The 18,506-nt window shown below is 42.3% G+C and overlaps 1 protein-coding gene across 5 annotated transcripts in view; it reads left to right on the top strand.

The window, feature by feature from the left end:
• The window catches only part of LOC134423228 (BEN domain-containing protein 5-like), an 882,906-nt gene that overhangs the window by 663,102 nt on the left and 201,298 nt on the right, over window positions 1–18,506 (top strand). For all 5 annotated transcript variants that reach the window (XM_063166074.1, XM_063166072.1, XM_063166073.1 and 2 more), the window contains one exon: window positions 15,495–15,584. In XM_063166074.1, the coding sequence (XP_063022144.1) occupies window positions 15,495–15,584 (90 nt within the window). The remainder of the gene's footprint in view (window positions 1–15,494; window positions 15,585–18,506) is intronic.

Raw genomic sequence — 18,506 nt, 5'->3', positions numbered from 1 at the left:
TTTTTATTATAGAGATATGCCAAGCTACTCAGATTTAATTCATGTTTAACAGTAAACATGAGGTACTGTGACCCATTTATATGCAGCTCAGGTTCTCTTTTTCTATGAAAAAAACCCAATTGAATGGTATATTAAAAATTGAACTAAAATATATCTACTATTGATCTATATTGGTGTAATCATGGATGTATGTTGCCATGAAAGGCCACTTACATATGTGACCCACAGCTAGAGGAGTAGGAAAGGAACACAACAAAAAAAATTCCCAGGAAAGGTTTGTTGCTCGTTTGTTTTGGGATTTTTTTTCTCCCTCTTCTGATGTCTTCTATCCATTCAAGGGAAAAAAACCACCCTAAAACCTGAGATCTGCATTTTTGTAGATAAAATACTGCATGATCAAGGTGCAGATTTTTGGGAAAGTGCTTTCCAGATTGTTGTACAGGGAACAGAAGAAACAGGCACAATTTGGCTTTAGTAATAAATGCAAAGAGATGTGAAGGTTTTATTTGATTTGAGGATCTCAAAGCAATGTGTGAAACCAGATAATCATTACTAGTGCTTTCAAAATGGAGGAAAATAGAGCAAGAGCTGTGAAAACAGACATTAAAAAAAAGCAGGGCAGGTATATACAGTCCCTGTACCAATTTTCTTCATAGAATGGTCTGGGTTGGAAAGACCTTAAAGATCATCTCATTGCAGAAATGGGCAGAGACACCTTCCACAGGGCCAGGGTCCTCAGAGCATTGTCCAGCCTGGCCCTGAACAATTCCAGGGATGGGACATCCACAGCTTCTCTGGGCAACCTGTGCCTCCCTCACCACTCTCAGTTTGGAAGGTTCCTGATCTGTTGCTTAAAATACCCATCAGTTTTTCAGTAGTCATCTGAGCTCCCAGAAAAAGCCCAAAATTAGTTTTGAAAAAGCCCAGTGAACTCAAGGCAGTCAAGTAGAGTGTACTCAAGGAGAGTCCTTGGATTCTGTCCCTGTTTTCAATTCACATCTTCTGTCAGCACTGGGAAGGTCCTCTCACCCTGGCGAACCTCCTGAAGTTACATAGACACGTCAGGGGAGAGCTGGGATAGGGAAACAATATTTTAATGTACCCCTGTAATTTTAGGGTTTCCAAACTGTGTTATAAATTTGAGTTTTCAGAGAATCCCAGTCTTCATGCTCTGGGGATGGGAAGAGGTGCTTCTATCTCCATGCTGAAGCTACTTTTCTTTGTCACCTAAGTTAATATTCACTGAATTAGTGGTTGGGCAAGAGCAATCAGGATCCTGTAATCTTCTATTCAGGGTGTCAGTGTGGAAGGAGGTAAAACAGGTTTCTGTTTCCTGTGCTATTTAATGCTATGTACTTTAAAAAATGAAAAAAATTCTTCAGCCGATGTGTTTAGGATATTCCTGGAAGCTCAAATGTGGTTGCAGGTGTCTTCAGCCTAAAGAAAGGGTTTTGCCTGGAGACTTTCCTAATTCTGGGCAAGTCTTCTTAGCCTATGAGTGTTGAAAACTTGGAGATTGTTGCCACTATTCTTTTACCTCTGTGATTTTTGTGGTGCTCTTCCCTTAGGTACAATTTGGAAATATCTATTAAAACTAGCAGGAGAGGCAGAGGGACATGGATTTCTGGGAGACTTGGCCAAAGGGAGAGCTCTAGTTGCCCATGGATACTGACATCTCCTGAACTAGGTGACAGCTGAATGCAGTTTTTGAAGATCTAAACTATGGACTTAAATGGGATTTAAGCTACTTTAGTGGCTAAATCTGTTTGCGGATTTATTCCTGAATGTCTTTTGAAAGGTTACTCATCAGTTCAGTGGAAGAGCAACAGAAAGAACACAGAATTTTTGACTTTTCTCCTCATATTCAGACAGTGCTACATTATGTGTTTTATAGAGGACAATGACCTTCAGAAAGTTTTCCATCATTTTAGAAGCTTTCTCAAAACTAGGACAGTGGTCTGGGCTCAGCCCTGACAACTTCTGAAAAGCCTCTCCAGGGTTCAGTCCTAAATATCATCATTGTGGACATGTCGGGTTTGAAAGCTTAAATTCTGCAATGATGAGAAAAATCTGCTTGAATTTAATGGCATGGAAGCTCTCTTTTTTCTTTCTGTGCCTTGGAAATGTTCAGGGCTACATTAAACCAAGACTGGAAACAAAGCCACTTAAATCCACTCTGGCTTTTGCATGTGCTCTGTATGGTAATAACTGTGGCTAATGGGAAGATAGCTTCCACAATTATTATAATCAATAGATTGGGAATGCAAAGATAAAGCAAATTAGGACTAATCTGTTCTCTGTTTCTCCTAAATCAGTCCATAAACTGAGAAGACAAGCAAGTGCTGACTTAGATTTTCATTCAAATCGAGCTTTTGTGTCACATACTCCTAAGGACAGCAGGGTGACATCTTGTTTTCACACTTGTCTGGAGTATCCCTATTAGTTATTCTTTCATCTGAAAAAGCTCCAGATCTCTCAAATATTTTTGACTGGAGAACAGTGTGGCTGAGTAACAGTGTGTGAGTAACACACATTGCTTTCATCAGAGGTCTGGGTGAGACCAGGGAGTGTCCCTTCAGCCTGATGGGGCCAGGGTAGTGTGGGGAGTTGGGGTACAGATGTTTTGCTGGTGGCTGTGCCAACCACTCAGTAGTCTGTGCTGGATGAGCTGGTTAAGCCATATTGCTTCAAGGATCCATCACTTGAATGGGCTTGAAATTGCTTTCCTCTCACTGACGAAGTGCTGCCTAAAAAATACATTTTCTACAGCCTGAGGGGTATTTGGGAAGAATTACCAACTCCTGTGCAAGTGGGGGACACAGCACAGATTGGGATGTGTGTGGTCATGTTGTACTCACTGATTCTCAGCTCCATGAGGAACCCCAAGGTTGACTGGTGGCTCTGAAGCCTACCTTGGATAAAGGGAAGTGCTGCTGGATTCCAGCTCAGCTGAAGGTCATTAGCATTCTCCTGCTGTATTACGTGCAGATTCTCTTGGCTCACAAGAATAGCATTACATGAAGTATGCATCCTATATCAGCAAAAGAAATGCATGCATGCAGAGATATAGCCAGGGTTTATAGGCTTATTAAAAGACTTATAAACAGTCCTCTCCTCCACCTCCTCTGTCCTTATTTCCCACTGACATTCCCCCTGGCTGTGTTTTCCCTTCTTCACCCTTAGGTACTTTCAGCAGATTGGGGTGAGAAGGTTTGTTTTTACTTTAAATAACTTAAAATCAGCAGCAGAGCCTTTGATCTATCACCACCCTGTATTGGCTGACCCTTGGTGCACAGTGAGTGCTTGGGAGTAAACACAAATTCAGTCATGTATCCTTGGCTCAGGAATTCAAATGCCAGGTGGCAGAATTCCTTATAGTGAGGGGATGTGAATGCAGTCCTCCCTCAAACAGGAAGGGCTGAGCAGCCAAAATTGTATTAAATGAGGTAGGCATGCATGTTGAAATTCTCCCAATACTTCAGGAATTTTGTACCATACAGAATGTGTAAACAGAGCCCTGTTAGCACCACAGTGGTAGGGGATAACACACAGGATGGGGAAGTTGGAGAACTTGGAAAAATGGATTAATGTTTTCCACTCCCCCTTCAATTAGCCTGTTTTTTCTATTTGAATGAATATGGATGTGGGGGTGGGGAAAACAGCACTGCTTCTGCAGATGTGGCAAGATGCCTGCAGAGGAAAGGCCTTTGGAAAAGACGAGAAAAATCCATTTTCTGCTGTAGGCCTTGGAAAGGGGGGATAGCCAGCAGCCTGCACTAAAGGGGACCCTGGGTGCTGTGTCCTGCTAAAGCTGGGTGCATGGCAAGGGAGTCTTTGTGGTTCTTGAGATGTTTTCACTGCAGCCATTGCTCCTTTACGTGGAAAAGCTGTTGCAGGCTCAAACCACCTTGGGTGCTGCCCTTCTGTTGGTCCAAAGTGCATCAAGTGAGCAGAAATCATGAGTAAGAAGCTTAGAGATGCCCTGATGAGTACTGGAATGTTCTGAGGACAATGATAAGCAGGACTGTATCGTCCAGGGTCATCTTCTTCTGTGAATCTTTTTCTTTGGAGTCGCATTCAAACTCCACTAGAAAGATAAAGAGATGCACAGGTGCTGTGTGAAGGTTGACATAGTCTGAAATGCCAGTGGACTCAATGAGGCAGGAAGAAGCTGGTGGCCAGGGAAGTTACTGATATGCCATGAAGTGATTTTCTTGCTTGTTTTGCCATTTTCATGGGTGTTGTAGGGCTTGTGTAGCAATTGCAGCTGGCATCTTTGATCTGGATGGAGAAACAAACCCCAACTGAATTGCAAGTGGCAAAATCCTGGGCTTTTTTCTGGCTCTGAGTAGTTCCTCAAGTTCAAGCCACTTAATTAAACTCAACTTACTTATTTAAAGTCAACAATGTGTCAATGCTGATGGAAGCAATGACACCATCTCAGGCATCTCTCTGTGATGTCAACTGCTGTCTGAAAATTTTATTTCCTTCTTAATTTATTGTTTTTGGTAAATATGCCCATTGTGCACACTGACTCACTTTTTATTAATGAGAAATGTAAGGCTTTAAAAATACAATTGCACTGTAGCCTCATTACTATGAAAAATCCATTACGTGGAAGCCATTTGTCAAAGACAATTGTTTAGTTGCTGTAATTTACATATTTATCAAGTTTGATTGGAACGTAATGACTTTGACTTTCTTCATTTTTTTTTAACCTTTCTAACCCTCTTTCCACGAAAAGGGTGTTTTGGTTTGTTTTATGGGAAAGGGCAAAACATAACTCAATTTACATTGACTATCAAATATACTTATTAATGTTTTGAATAATTGAATTTTTTTTTTCTACATTGGAAATGAATTGTATTTCCAGGCTTTTACATGGAAACTAATGTGGGGTCTTATTAATCCATGAAGTTTTTTGTTTCTACCAAGGGATCTAGCTGGAAAATTGACAGCACAGGACTCTCTAAATAAGATAATGAGTGTCAAGATAGGCAGTCAATATTTGATCTCCATATTTCTTGTAGTTGAAGGCTGAGAGTGGATGGGTTTCCAGTGCAATCACATGATTATTATGGGTGATTAATTTGCATCTGATGCTGGGGATGTTTTGACACAGTGTGATATTCCCTCGGCTGCAGTTTGGTAGCCAGGTGGCTGCTGAGGACACTGATCCACACAAGCCTCTTGCACTGAGCTGTTACAGGAGGTGATGAGAAATTGCTCCAGCAGCTCATACTGGGAGCAGCTAAAGTTAAGAAATGTGGCATTGCTTGTTTGCAACTGGCCCAGAGTGAAGAAATCTCTTGCCTACGCTATGGAAAAGGCTGCAAGATGTGATTTGGTGGCTGCGAAAATGACAGGTGAAGAGCAGGATGCCAGCTCTCCTCTGAGCTCCTGAACATGAGAATTGACCAGATCTGTGGTTTGCCTGCCTGTAGAAGGGTCAGTCAATTCTTCTGGAGTAGTTTATGGCCCAAGCAAAAGCTAGAATGATGTATTAAAAATTAAGTAATTTTAAAAAGATATAAACACCAAGGGAAGAAGCAAGTGACAAATAGAATGAAATTCAGCAAAAGAACCCACTGGCTAAATACCAAGAAAAACTCCTTCATGTTGAGAGAAAGGAATAGTTTTCTACAGAAATTGGGTGCTGACCAGATAAGGATGGTTTAGATGAGCCAAAAGGTCCTCCCCAGCTCACCTGTGAAAGGGCACACAGATATTCCAGTGCCTAACTTTGAGAGCTAGTGAATATCAAGCAGCAGGTGGGCAGCCACAAGTATAACCTGAGTGACAAAAAATGATCTGCTACAGAAGCTGTGGCATGCAGTTCATCAGCCCCTCTTCTGTCCTCTGCTGCTTCACAGCATCTCCCACTTGACATTCCCATCTTTGACGTGTCCCATCCTTTAAATAAATGATGACTGAGAGTGATCCCCTTGAGCTTCAACTTGGAGCGTGTTTTTATTAATTTATTTCTCGCTGTGCTAGATTTCTCCCCTTCCACTTTTAAAGGCTCCTTTGACTTTAATTAAAATTCTCCATAGGCTTATTGCCTTGAGAGAGGGAATGTGAGTGTGTATAAATTGGTTTTAACAGTTTGCTGACTAGATAGGTTTTGCAAAGCTCTCACAGCCTTGCAGTGTGTGCCTAGTGCAGGCAACAAAATGTGTTTTCCCTTATGGCCCGTGCTGTATTGATTGACTGTGCCTCTGGAATTTATTGCTAACTAATGATGGGACAAAAAAGGACAATTAGGATCGGTGGACACTTGCGTGCACAAGAAGTTAATGTGGTGCTTACAGGGAGCTTTGAGAGGGATCACGTCTGTGAGAGGAGCTGTTCTCAGTTTGTTACAAGGCAGGGGACTAAGGCAGCAGGTTGGCTGGGGAAGGAGAAGGTTTTATGTGCCCAGGTGGAATTTCAACATCTTTGCCATAATTGTTTTTGCAGCAGAGGGGAAATGTCATAAGCAGCATCTGAATAAGAATGGCAGCTTGCTTAATTGTTAGCCCTTAACGAGAATGGAAAGTGCCCTGCCTCCAAGCATGTATCTCACTGCTTCCTTTTGAATGAAAGGACAAGGGTGTGAAAGGACTTTGTCCTGCCAGGCTCTGGGATTTATGATATATGTCCATTATTCCTGGTGCACTTCTGTCTGAGGCCGTGTCTGTGACCCTTGCTGGTCTTGGAGTCAGGTGCCAGTGAATGGAGTGCACACACCTAAGCAAAGCTGATTTAGGGCTGTCAACTCCTCCCAAGCCACAGACTCCCTGACATCATGTCCCTGTGATTAAATCTGAGAAGAATCAATGAACAAAAGCAGGGGCCTGTGAGAAGGGGGCCTTTTCCACCCTGCTCACATTAAGAACAGGTTTCTCACCCTGATTTGAAGCCAATGTCTAACATGACAGTAAAGAAGGATTTGCTCCTGGCTGCCTTAGGGGTGTGTGTACTTCAGCCCCGAGGGTTGTCTGCATCCCCCACCCTGCTGAAGTATTTCAAAATTTGAATTTGGGGTGTCAGACCTTCTACTGAGCATCTCAGTTTTCGGTGCTGTGGGTTCGGGGCTGAATTCTGATTTCAGGCAAGCAATGAATATGAAAAGAGAAACAATTCACTGGTGTCTCTTTCTAGCCTGTGTGCTCAAGCCTCTCTCCAAACAGAGTGCTGGTGCTTCCCAGAGAGGTCAGTGTCACATTCTGAGGAGCATGGCTCTTCATGAATCTCATTTCAGCAGGTTGCTTTTTATTGACCACTAGCTCAGCTACTGAAGAGCTCAAAGTCATAGTTCAGTAAAAGCCAAAACCCCTTGCAAGAACACCCTGCACATCTTGCTTGGGATCGCTGCTTTCAAGGTTTTGTGCACTGAAGGTTTTATTCTTCCTAACCCTGTCAGCCCTTGTCCTTCTGCCCAGGGAGGGTCTGATGCAACACATAAATCAAAAAAAATAATCATCTCCTGTGTCCTGTAATTGATCATGTCCCCACTTCTTTTCAATGGGTGTCAGGAAGAATAAGAGAGCAGGGTTCATGTTGTTCAGGTCAGTGTCAAAAAGGTGGAACACAGGAGATGAATTGGTGACAGTGTTGGTTGTGCTGCTTCACTGCTCCCCCAGGTCTGAGACTTTAGCCCAGCAGGCTGAAACTTTGGCTGCTTTTCAGTTCTTTTCCTCACAGAAGGAGACCTGAGCAGGTCTCCAGCCTTGTTCACTATTTCATGCTGCTCCAACTTTTTCTTTTTTCCTAATTCTCTTCTTGTTACACTTTTTGCCTGTTTCTTAAGTGAATAATATGAGAACTAGCCCCATTGAATGGAGGTTTTTTAGTTACAGCTTCCCAGAAACATCTTTCCCAATTTTTGCATGTTGTGTTGCAATTTGTTCCTTCCTTATTTTTTTATCCATTGGCCTTGAGTGCTTAGAGGTGCTGGACTCAGATTCTGGAGCTGAATCTCATGGCAGCTTTAAATCTCATTTTCAGTGCCGCCTTACTTGGAAAAATCCATGAAGAGCACAAGGATGTGGCTGTGCATCTCAAAGAAACTAGAAGAGTTTTGGGAATAGCTGTACAGGGACTCTCAATTCTTTTCTGAAGTGCACATGGTTTTGCTCAGTTTTTATATGGGAAAGTCTGAGCACTAAGGTTAATCACAAGCAAAGCCACAGCAAAACTGGAAAAGTAATCCAAAACAGATCAAAGGTGTCCTGGCTGCTCCTGTAACTGCTGGACTACTTTGTGAGGGGGTGGTAATTCCCTCTTTTCTGCCTTGGCTGAATTATTCTCTTATCTTTAAGTCCATGCGTACTTACAGCAAACAAACACAGCCGTAGCCCTCTCCACTGGAGAGAGCTGATAGAGAGCTGTTTTTTAACTGGTCCTAACATCATCTTCTGAATCCCTGGATTTTAAAGACAAACTGAAAAAGTACCCGTGTAATGTAGTACTTCAGGTGGAAATGTCTTGCATCTGAATATTTTAGTTCCATCCCTTTGTAAAAAGGCTACTGGGATAGTGAGAATTCTAGAGGGATGATAGCTGTGAACAGAGAGAGCAAGAAAGATACCAGTTAGTATTGATTCCTTCCCAAAGGATGAAGTCTGCTTCCTCTGGGCCAACTCCTGAGTGTTTCCATCTTCTCCTCACTGGTGAGGGGCTCACTGTGGATCTCAGTCAAGAGAACCCTGTGGAATGGCTGAAGATCATTATTGCTGTCACTGGTGGTGACTGGAGAAGGGCTGCTGCATATGTATGCTACTGCATTTCTATCTGATGTAAGATTTTTAGAGAGAGATAAATAGGATGTTTGGTTTATTCAGTTTGTAATTCACTGTCAACCACTGCAAGGAAAAATAAAGTGAGTACAGTAGATCAGAGTTCATGTATTCAAGTGCAGATGGGTGAGTTCTGAGTCAATGGCATTTAAGGAAATGGCACTGAAAGACACTCAAGTAAAATGAAGGCTTTAGCAAATCGTGTCTGGAATGTTTTTGTCTTGGTGTTTTTTTTTTTTTCTTTTCCCTGCAGGTAAACTTTACTTTCTTGTTCTATATCATCTGAAGGACACATGCATTTTCTGGGATTTTGGGAATGATTTCTGGGGTTCTGGGATTAGACATCAAATTTAACAAGATGATGTATAGCTTTGAGGAGACACATTTGATGTACCACTTAGCCTTCCCATAATTTACTGCATGCCTCCGCTCTCTGGAGGGCAAGAGGTTGATCTACACTCCAACCTGACTTTATAAATAGCAAAGCAGAAAAGGGAAAAAGAAAGCAGGCTGGGGACCTGCCTGCTAAACTGTTATGATATGACAGTGATGCAGGTAGGTGACATTAAATGCTACTGTCTGCATCCTTAATTGTGAGTTGTCATCACCTTGGCTGTTTGAGGACGAATAATGTGCTGCTCATATTCCAGATTTCTATTCTTATTCATAGGACTGTATGTTCCAACGTTCAAATGCATATGTATAATTTAAAAAAACAAAACCTCAGGTTTTTAGGAGTGTTTTTTGGACTTTTTTTTTAGTGGAGATGAGGAGGAAGGGAAGATGTGAGTGTATCTTGACTGGTTTTGCGTGCATTTAATTTTCCTGCCTCAAAAGCATAGTGAGCTGCCAGTATCAGAAAGCCCAAATGGAAAAATGGTTGCTTACAAGATGTAATGAAGATTAAAAACAAGCAAACGTGGCTGGGAGGTAAGGGGGCTCTTGCTCTGTAGGCATTTGCCATTTCTGATTTTGCAAATAGCTCTGCAGCGTCATTCGATCTGTGCTTCAGCATAATTTTACCAGGAGATATTTCTGGCCTTTTGCTTCACAGTCAGATCCCTTTGCTGGGCTATTACGTTGAAAATGCAGTCAAGTATTAACATCAAAACTGTTTATGTAACCTCCCACCCCATGGAACCCCTCCAGAACACCCTGCAACTGAGGTAGGGAAGGGGAAGGGATGAAAACCAAGAGCTGGGTGGAAATAGTGCCTGCTTTGAGATGTAAACAGGCCAATTCCTTTCAATAAAACGAAGTTAGGCTGTTGATATACACCTGTCTACTTAAACTGTGGTGGAACTTCACTCAGATGTATTCCAGCAGGGCTCCAGGCCATGAGGATGCACAAGGCATTGCTACAGAGGATTGAGAGGGAAGAGGAGGGAGGGACACAGCCACATCCAGGAGGAACATCACACAGCCACTGTGCTTTCAGACTCCTGGTGGCACTGACAAGGGTTGATAGCTCTGTCAGCATCTGCCTGCAGAACACTGAGTCCCACTTTGTTACCTGCCCCTGTTTGTCCCAATAGGATGCCCACACATTGGCAAAAGTCTAAAGGTTCCTTATTCCTATTTTCTGCTGAAATATATTTAATTTGCTTTGAGCAAGAGCAAACCCAAATCCCAGGGCCTCTGAATAAGGGGGAGTTATGGAGGGGGAATACAATTAATGTCTTAATCCTGTGTCACCCTTTCTTTGAGACACTGTGCTACATTAAATTGATTTTGCAAATGAAAGCTAAAAGCTAAGCAAAAGCCACCAATCTATTTTGCCTAAAGATGATTTTAGTGCTCTTTATGTTCCCCTAAATGACAAACCAATTTGTTACCTGCCTACATAAACATTTGCCTATATTAGCCCCAGAAATGTTTTATTTTTATTAGCCCAAACTTTATCTTTTTATGAAGACACAGGGGCCCAATAAAATTAGTGTGCAAATATAATACCCAATTTGCATTTTTCCATGGTCAGCAGAAAAGCTGAGTAAAATCAATTTGATATTAGGTCAGCATATACATCAATAAAGCATACGCTCACACAGGACCATTGTAATGGTTCCTGTAATTTCTATGCTGCCAGAGTAAAGAGATTAAATAGTATTAAATGCTCCAAAATAGCTTCTCTTTTAAGAGGAATGTAAAAAGAAAGGGAGACTTTGGCATAAAACGAGCAATAAAGGATAATAGTTGCACAATCTCCAACTTTAAAACATTGTGACAATGATCTCAGAGGCAGGCTTCCTGCAAAATGGCCCCAATTCAGCAGAGCTCTCATGCCAAAATTATGGTTAAGCACATTTTTGAGCACGATGCAAGTCCATCCAACAAATCATGTACTTAAGCACCTGACAGAGTCAAGGACAGAGCCTGAATGAACACCCAAAACTCGGAAGGTTTTGGATGCAGTTTTGAGCATTACAGGCAGGACCATTGCTGAGGAGATGGTCCTTGCACAAAGGAGACTGCTAAAAAAACCCCAGGCAGGACAGAGTGAAGGTGAGGGCAGTCCATCAGCTGTGAGGGTCCCCTGTAGCAGGGCTACCTCATCACAGACCTGGCCTTCCATGGCTTTTGCACGGGAGACAAAATGCTGCTGCCTCCCATTTCAGGTAAAACTGCATAGGAATCGGTGTCTGACTTCCACAACTTATATCCCAGTTTTTGCTCAACACTCTGTGGTACAAATGGCATCATTTCCACCTTCTGTCTCTCTTAGTTTCTTTGTTCTGCTGAAGCCAACTATAAGAAGGTGAGAAAGAAAATCTGACCCCACCAAATCCAGTGGGATTCAGCAGTGACCAAAAATGTTGCTCCTTTGCACTCCTGCATTGCTGAGATGCACGCTCCTACCTGAAATGACATTCGTGGCCAGAAGGAGCAAAAATAAATGGGATTAGGTGCTGATCTGGTCTCTTAGGAAAAACCAGAGTGCAGTAAATGCTGCTTGGATTTGATTTGCTGGAGCAGGTTAATGTGGTGGAGATGAGGCACTTGGGGCAGGGCTGTTTTCAACACAGATGTTCCAGCTCTGCTGGGCACAGGCGAGCTGGTGTGGCACACAGGAGGGGAATGCAACAGAGCTGCTTTGATTTCCTCTGTGGAGTATTTAACTCGCAGGGTTTTGAATAAAAACATGCTGGCAGCAGCCCACCTTGCAGTGCAAAGTACCTGAGACAGGATGACAATATGGAATTCATTTGCAGGGGATAACGTTCCATTAAAATGTACGTGGGTATTTAAATCAAATTGTTATTTGGCCATATGTTTGTAGGATGATGGATTCCCATGGATTGGAGCCTTCTGGTCTTCCAGAGATGACAAGATTTTTCTGGTACCTTTCTCAACTTTGAAGTCCTCTGCAAAGGAGTGAAATTCACTCCCAAGATCTCCTGACAGGCACCAGCCTAAAGGCTCTCTGAACCCGACTTCCAGGGTCAGACTTCTCATCCTGAGTGCTAATTTGTGAATTTGAATTATAAACTACATAATGACTGCAAGACATAAAGAAGCCACAAATTTGCCATCTGATTCTGGTCTGGCAAGGTGGCAGAAAAGATCCTGGACATTGAGGAGTGATGTTCTACCTCAGTTCTGTTATAGTACTTCATCTTGGTGGTGCAAATGGAATTCCATAAATTTAATATTTCTGCTTGAATGTTCTAGATACCTACCATTAAGCTGCTATATACAAATACTATCATTTTCATGTTTTTTATAGTAGCATAAAAATGAAAATTGAATGAAAATGGCTAAGTGAATTTCTTGCCTTGCCGTGAAGGTTTAGAATTCGATCTGACTCTCTCTCTTTGTAAGTAGAAAATCTTTTCTGTGCTGCTTTAGCTGCAGCAGCACAATAAAGCAACCAGGAGTGGAAATTGCTGTTTCCTGGGTGAGAGCTGAGGGAGTGCTGCCAGTGGGGTTAAGTGACTGGCTTGACATGCCAAAGCTTTAGAGGGGAAGGAACATGGGTTGAGGGCCAAGCAGCACAAGTGATGCTCAGAATGAGAGGTCTGAGCTGCTTGCTTGCAGCTCATTCAGTTTCTTTTCAGTGTGAAATTTGCTCGGTGTTTATTTCTACTGTGGTTGCTGGGGAGCCAGAATAGATGTTGAGGTTAGTGTGGATTGTTCTGAATAGCATCTCAGATCTCCACAGCTTTGCTATGGGGAATTCTCCTCTGAGTGGGTGAGGAGCAGGACACTGGGGTGTAACACACAGTGACAGATTGTTTAGGTCTCTCATAAATCAAGGCAAATATTATCCATGCTGATGATAGTGGTAGACTTCAAAGGGAAGAGAAAATGTTCTTTTAAATCTTCAGTATATGTTCCAGAAAAGAAAATGGAAAAGGAACCATTCCAGACATGTCTACTTTCCTTTCTTTCCTAAAACCCTGTTTTGTCAAAGAGTTTTGTTTCTAAGATTCACTGGTATGGTGGAGACAAGGGTAAAAGTGGTACCACAACAGATTTCTCTGCATTTTCAGAAGTCTGAAAGCTGTGGCTGAATGGAGTGTGCCTTTCTGTCATTTTGCTTAAGCGCTTTTGGCATCTACTAAGCAAAGCTATACACTTCTAATCTTCTTAATTTTGATTGATCTTTTCAATCCTGAAGTAGAAAATAAGATGTATTTCTAATGTAACATTTAAATTAAAAAATGAAATTGTGTTTTCTGGTTGTTTAGTGGGTTAACCTTGGTTAGCAGCCAGATGCCCACACAGCTGCTCCCTCTTACCCAGGACAGGGGGAGAAAATAAAAAGGAAAGGCTCATGGGTCAAGAGAAAGACAAGGATATAATTTACTAATTGCCATTGGGGTAAAGCAGACTTGACTTGTGGGGATTTTAATTCATTGCCAATTAAAATAGACTTGCATAGTGAAAGTTATTGATCATAATAATGATTCTAATAAGTGTTATGAAGCATAAATAGCAACAATTTTGTAATTGAAAACAAAGCCACAGCCACAAAACACCCCAAAGCAATCCTCTGTCCAAGAGGCTCCTGACAGTGCTGTTCCAGGCCCAAAGCAGCCATGGTGCTGAGCATCACATCTGTGCTGTGCCACAGCCCCTTTAATGCAATGCTGGTTTGCCAAGAGGGGAGGAAAACTCATGTCCTCTTGCTAAAGTGATCCCAACCCTTCTCCTTTTGTTCCCTAAAGTTGGTTTGGTGATTTATCTCCTTCCTCCCACACTACTTAATGCAAATTATGTGGGATGGTCAGCGACTCGTGGCTGATGTGGTTATGTTCCTTTTTGCTGCCTCCCACTTTTCTTCTGCTGAGAGAATTGACCCCACCAGCTGCAGGGTTTGGCAGAGACTTTCTTTCTTATATTTCTTTGCCTCTGGGGTTCAAAAACATCAGGGAATGGTGAAGCTGGTGTAAGAGAGAACAAATGGATGGCTGAGTTATAGGGAGAGCAGCTGCAGGACTTTGAGATGCTAAGGAAATAAAAGAAGAAACTTGCTGCAATTGTCTCTTGAGAACAGCAAAAAATGTATTGATTATTCCTATGGTTCTGTAAGGTGTGATTTGCCCTGGGGAAAATTGAGGACTTCTAAGAATTTGGGAAATGAAAAAAAAATTAACTAAGGTATGGTCTTGAGGACTCACACTTCTTTGAAAACAAAAGTCTGACTTTGGATATGTGTGCAATAAATCTACCTAATTAAAAGAGGAAGAAAAAAAATCCAAAAAAAAAAAAAAAAACCAACAACTTGGATTTAGCTTCCAGTCTGTAAACTTTTTACTTCAAAACAAAGATTTAAACTGTCTCTAGCAATTGGAGCCTGCTGTGTTTAGCATTACCCCTGCTGTGTGTGTTCAGGTTGAGATAAGCCATCTAACTGAGGTCCTGACCTCTTATAGTCTTTAAAATTCCCAGAACCCATTTTGCAAGAGCATAATTTTCATTTGCTGTTTATTAAGTGCAGTCACAGCACAAACAAAAGAAGGATCCTGGTTGACCCACGTAGTTTATAGCTAAAGCAGGTGGCCAAAGTGGTGTGGCTTCAAAACTGAGGGATTAACCCATGTTAAATTCAGCATAGTTGGGATCTAAATCTGTCTTCCACCTATCTGCAATTTGAAGGGGAAATGGCACATTTTCATGCCCTCACTGGAGAAGGTTCCTGGATTTAATCTTGGTCTCTTTTCTATACTTTTTTTTTTTAAACTTTTCTTTCAGTTAGAGCAGATGCAGTCCCAAACACTTGAAAGATTTTTAAAAAATCACCTCTAAATCCTCCAGAGCAAAGCCTAATAATTATAATTTGTAGCACTTTGCCATTGCCTGGCACTATTAGGGCTTGGACCAAGTGCAATGCAGGGTGCAATTGGCTTTACCTCGACTGGAGCCCCAGTGCTGTTCCTGTGGCCCAGGGGGACATTTATCACGAGTGAGAGCACAATTACAGTGCAGTTAAACTCTCTGCAGTAAATCTTGGGCTTTAAAAAGAGACCTAAATTTGTTGTTGCAGGTTTGGCTGCATGTTATTATTCTTGCAGCCCTTGTGCAGTCTGGGAAGGAGGCCTGGTGACGATGCCCCTTTGGTCAGGGATTGTGCTTGTTTATGATGTGTCACCAATTCTAATCAAAGGATGTGTTTTAACAATTAACAATTGTTTGCTGCTACATCTGGGGCACAGTTTAATAACCTTAATTTCTTTTTTTTTTTTTTCCCTCTCTGTCCCCTTTCTGCTGCAGCAAACCTGCGTCCAGGGGCTGAACAGAAAGTGGTGTTCATCACAGCACGGGTCCATCCTGGGGAAACTCCCTCTTCCTTCGTCTGCCAAGGTGAGTGTGTGCCCCAGGGTGGCAGATCTGGTGGATCTGATCTCCTGTTTGGTGGGGATAGCTTTGGCTCTGAAATGGGACGTGGCAGATTTTTCCACGGTGAGGATACCAGCAGAGTCTCTCATCTAATACCCAGCTGCTCATCTTCCTTGAGGCTGTAGGAATAGCTTGGCTCCAAGTCTTGTGAAAGTTTACTGAACTTGGACAGAGCTGGGCTCTGAAGCTTTTTTGGGAAGAATGAGACAGTCACACTCATTTGCAATATATTTTTGTAAAGGTCCTTTTCTTATGGCTATTCCAGCCCATTTTGCTGGGGTTTATTCTGTTAACTGCTTATATTTTTTCTTGCTGTGTACCATCTCCAGCTTCTTTTCCATCACAAAGCAGTGACCCTAGCTCTCCAGTTGAATTCTAAGAGGCCTCTCTTTGTCTGAAGCTGCTGCTCTGAGGAACACAGCTCCCAGTGGCTGACAGCTGTTTCCTGCACAAAGCATTCCTGCTAAAAATAGAAAGCAAATTGCCCAGCTTGTATTTATAAAGAGTTGTAAATCTCTTGGCTCGTGGGTACAAATAAATAAATAACCCCGGCACGCCTTCATATAACTTCATTGTGCAGGCCTGAAATATTGTACTTATGCATGTGACCGTGTGCAGCAGTGAAGTGTTGATGGTGTAAATCAAAGCAGCTCCCCTGGAGCCAGGGCAATTTGGTAATTCACTGCAGCAGCTTGGACCTGGCCCTGCTGAGCCCATGAGCTGCATCAATCAAGCATATGCAGAGTTTATTATTATGTTGTCTGCTCGTGGTGCCACAGGCTCCATTGACATGGGCCCTGCTGGTGCCCAAAGAGCTCGGTGGGGAGGGTCTGGCACGGGTTCATGGTCTTCTCTGTGCGCTCCAAATCCTGGCAAGGGGCTGTGTTTGGCATCATTGAGGGAAAAGGGGCTATGTTTGCCATCATTGAGGGGAAAGGTGCTGAGCAGCTGCCCCAGGACACTCTCCTTGCTGGCCTGGAGCAGCGAAGGTAAAGCCCTTCCTCTAATAAAACAATGCTTCAGACTGAGAGCAGGGAAACTCAGCGAGTTCCCCATCCCCTGCCGTGCCACAGTCAATGCAGGGCATTACAGCACACATGATGTTTGTTAATGAATATGGATTTTTAATTGGCTGCTTTGATTCTGTTTGTGGCTGCTGGCATAGCCCTGTGAAATGAAAGCTGAGGCATGCTGCTGAGGTGGTGCTTTGTAAATGATGTTATTTTATTTTGATAATGGAGAGTTTATTCAAAAGGGAAATAATCAGGAAAAAAAAAAGGATGTGTAAAAGCGTGTGGCATGCTTAGCCTGATGAAACAGCTAGATAGAAGTCATGCTCTGATTGTCTCATGGAAACTTTGTGCTTTGCGAGAAAAAAAGCCAAAAACAAACAAAGAAAACACAAACAAATTAAAAAAAAAAAAAAAAAAAAAAAGAAAAAGCAGGAAATACAAGAAAAATAACAAGGCAATATCAATATATGAGTTTTGGAGAAGTACATCAGAAACTTGTGGCTGGGTTCCAGCTCTTGGACCCAGAGTCTCTGGGCTCTGCACTGAGCCCCTGTCCCGTGCAGGCAGAGCTGCCTCCTGTGCAGAATCAGCATCCACACGAGGGGAAATGTCAAACATTTCAAGGCCATTGCAGCGTTGTTCCTAGCGCTGCCAAATGTGAAACTGGGTGCTTGCTCCATCTTTGGAAACTTATGTGTGGGAGGATCAAAAGAAGGCATAAAAAAGATTCCTCTGGCAGTCAAGTTGAGGGCACACTTAGGAATTTTATTTCTGGAGTCTCAGGAAGGTTTTTGGCATAGTTAGGTGTTGCAGATTTTATATCCAGATGCCAGCTCAGTGCATATGGAACATGTCAGGACTATTTTTTTTCTTGGTGGAGAGATTTCTTCTTGAATGTTTGATGATGCTCACCACCTGGAGTATTAAGATCTGGAAACTGATCCCAAATATTCCCCAGGAGCATCTCATGGATGGAAGACCAGAACTGTGACTGCCCAAGCTTGGAGAATCAGTCCACAGGGCAATAGAGAATGAGCAAAAAGCTTTATATTTTTTGTTTTTCATTTTTTCCCATTGATCTTTGGTTTTAATTTGTTCAGTCACTGTCTTCTTTAAAGCCTGAAGATAATATCTGACTCCTTACTCACTTTTCTACCTCTCTTTGAGCTGGCCAGTTCCTTTCCTGCCCTTTTTGGGCTGGTTTTTGCTGAGGGATTTTTAGCTGTGTACTCCAAACAGGAGATTCCTGGGACCTGGTAGAAACTACATATTACAAGCCCCATTTCTTTGATTTTTTGTTTTTTGGGTTTTTTTTTGATTTTTTTTTGTTTGCCTTTTTTTTGGGGGGGGGGGGGGTTGGTGTGTGTGCATGTGCTTTTGGGTTTTTCTTGTTTGTTTTTTTGTTTGTTTGGACTTTTTTGTTTTTGACTAGTCAAGGCCCCTGAGAAGGAAGTTTTCTAGCTTTAATACATCATGAGATGCTTGTGCTCATCTTTTAATCCTTTGTCCTCCACTTTAACCGCATATTATGAATCTAAGCAAGGATTTTGTATTCCTGTGGGATTAAAAAATCTTGTCATCTCTCTGTTCAAAATTGTTTCTCTGTCATTTTTCTTCATATTCTACTGTGAAGAATCCACTGAAAGCTGAGTTTTGGATACAAATGCCCTTCATTCCTGCAAATGTGCAGGTATTTTAAATTTGGATAGATATTTCTGTCACCTTCCAGCTGTGGAGTGCTTGCAGCAGTGGCCAGACCTCCTCAGAACCATCAGGCACCTCATCCAGCAGTCACAAAGAAATGCTGTAATATTTCAAACATGCTGCAGCTGCCACAAAACCCTGGAGGGCCTCTTCATAAAAAGATGGATTA

The sequence above is a fragment of the Melospiza melodia genome, chromosome 11 (assembly GCF_035770615.1).
Source record: "Melospiza melodia melodia isolate bMelMel2 chromosome 11, bMelMel2.pri, whole genome shotgun sequence".
Lineage (NCBI taxonomy): Eukaryota > Metazoa > Chordata > Aves > Passeriformes > Passerellidae > Melospiza > Melospiza melodia.
This window is presented reverse-complemented; position numbering and strand designations above follow the sequence as displayed.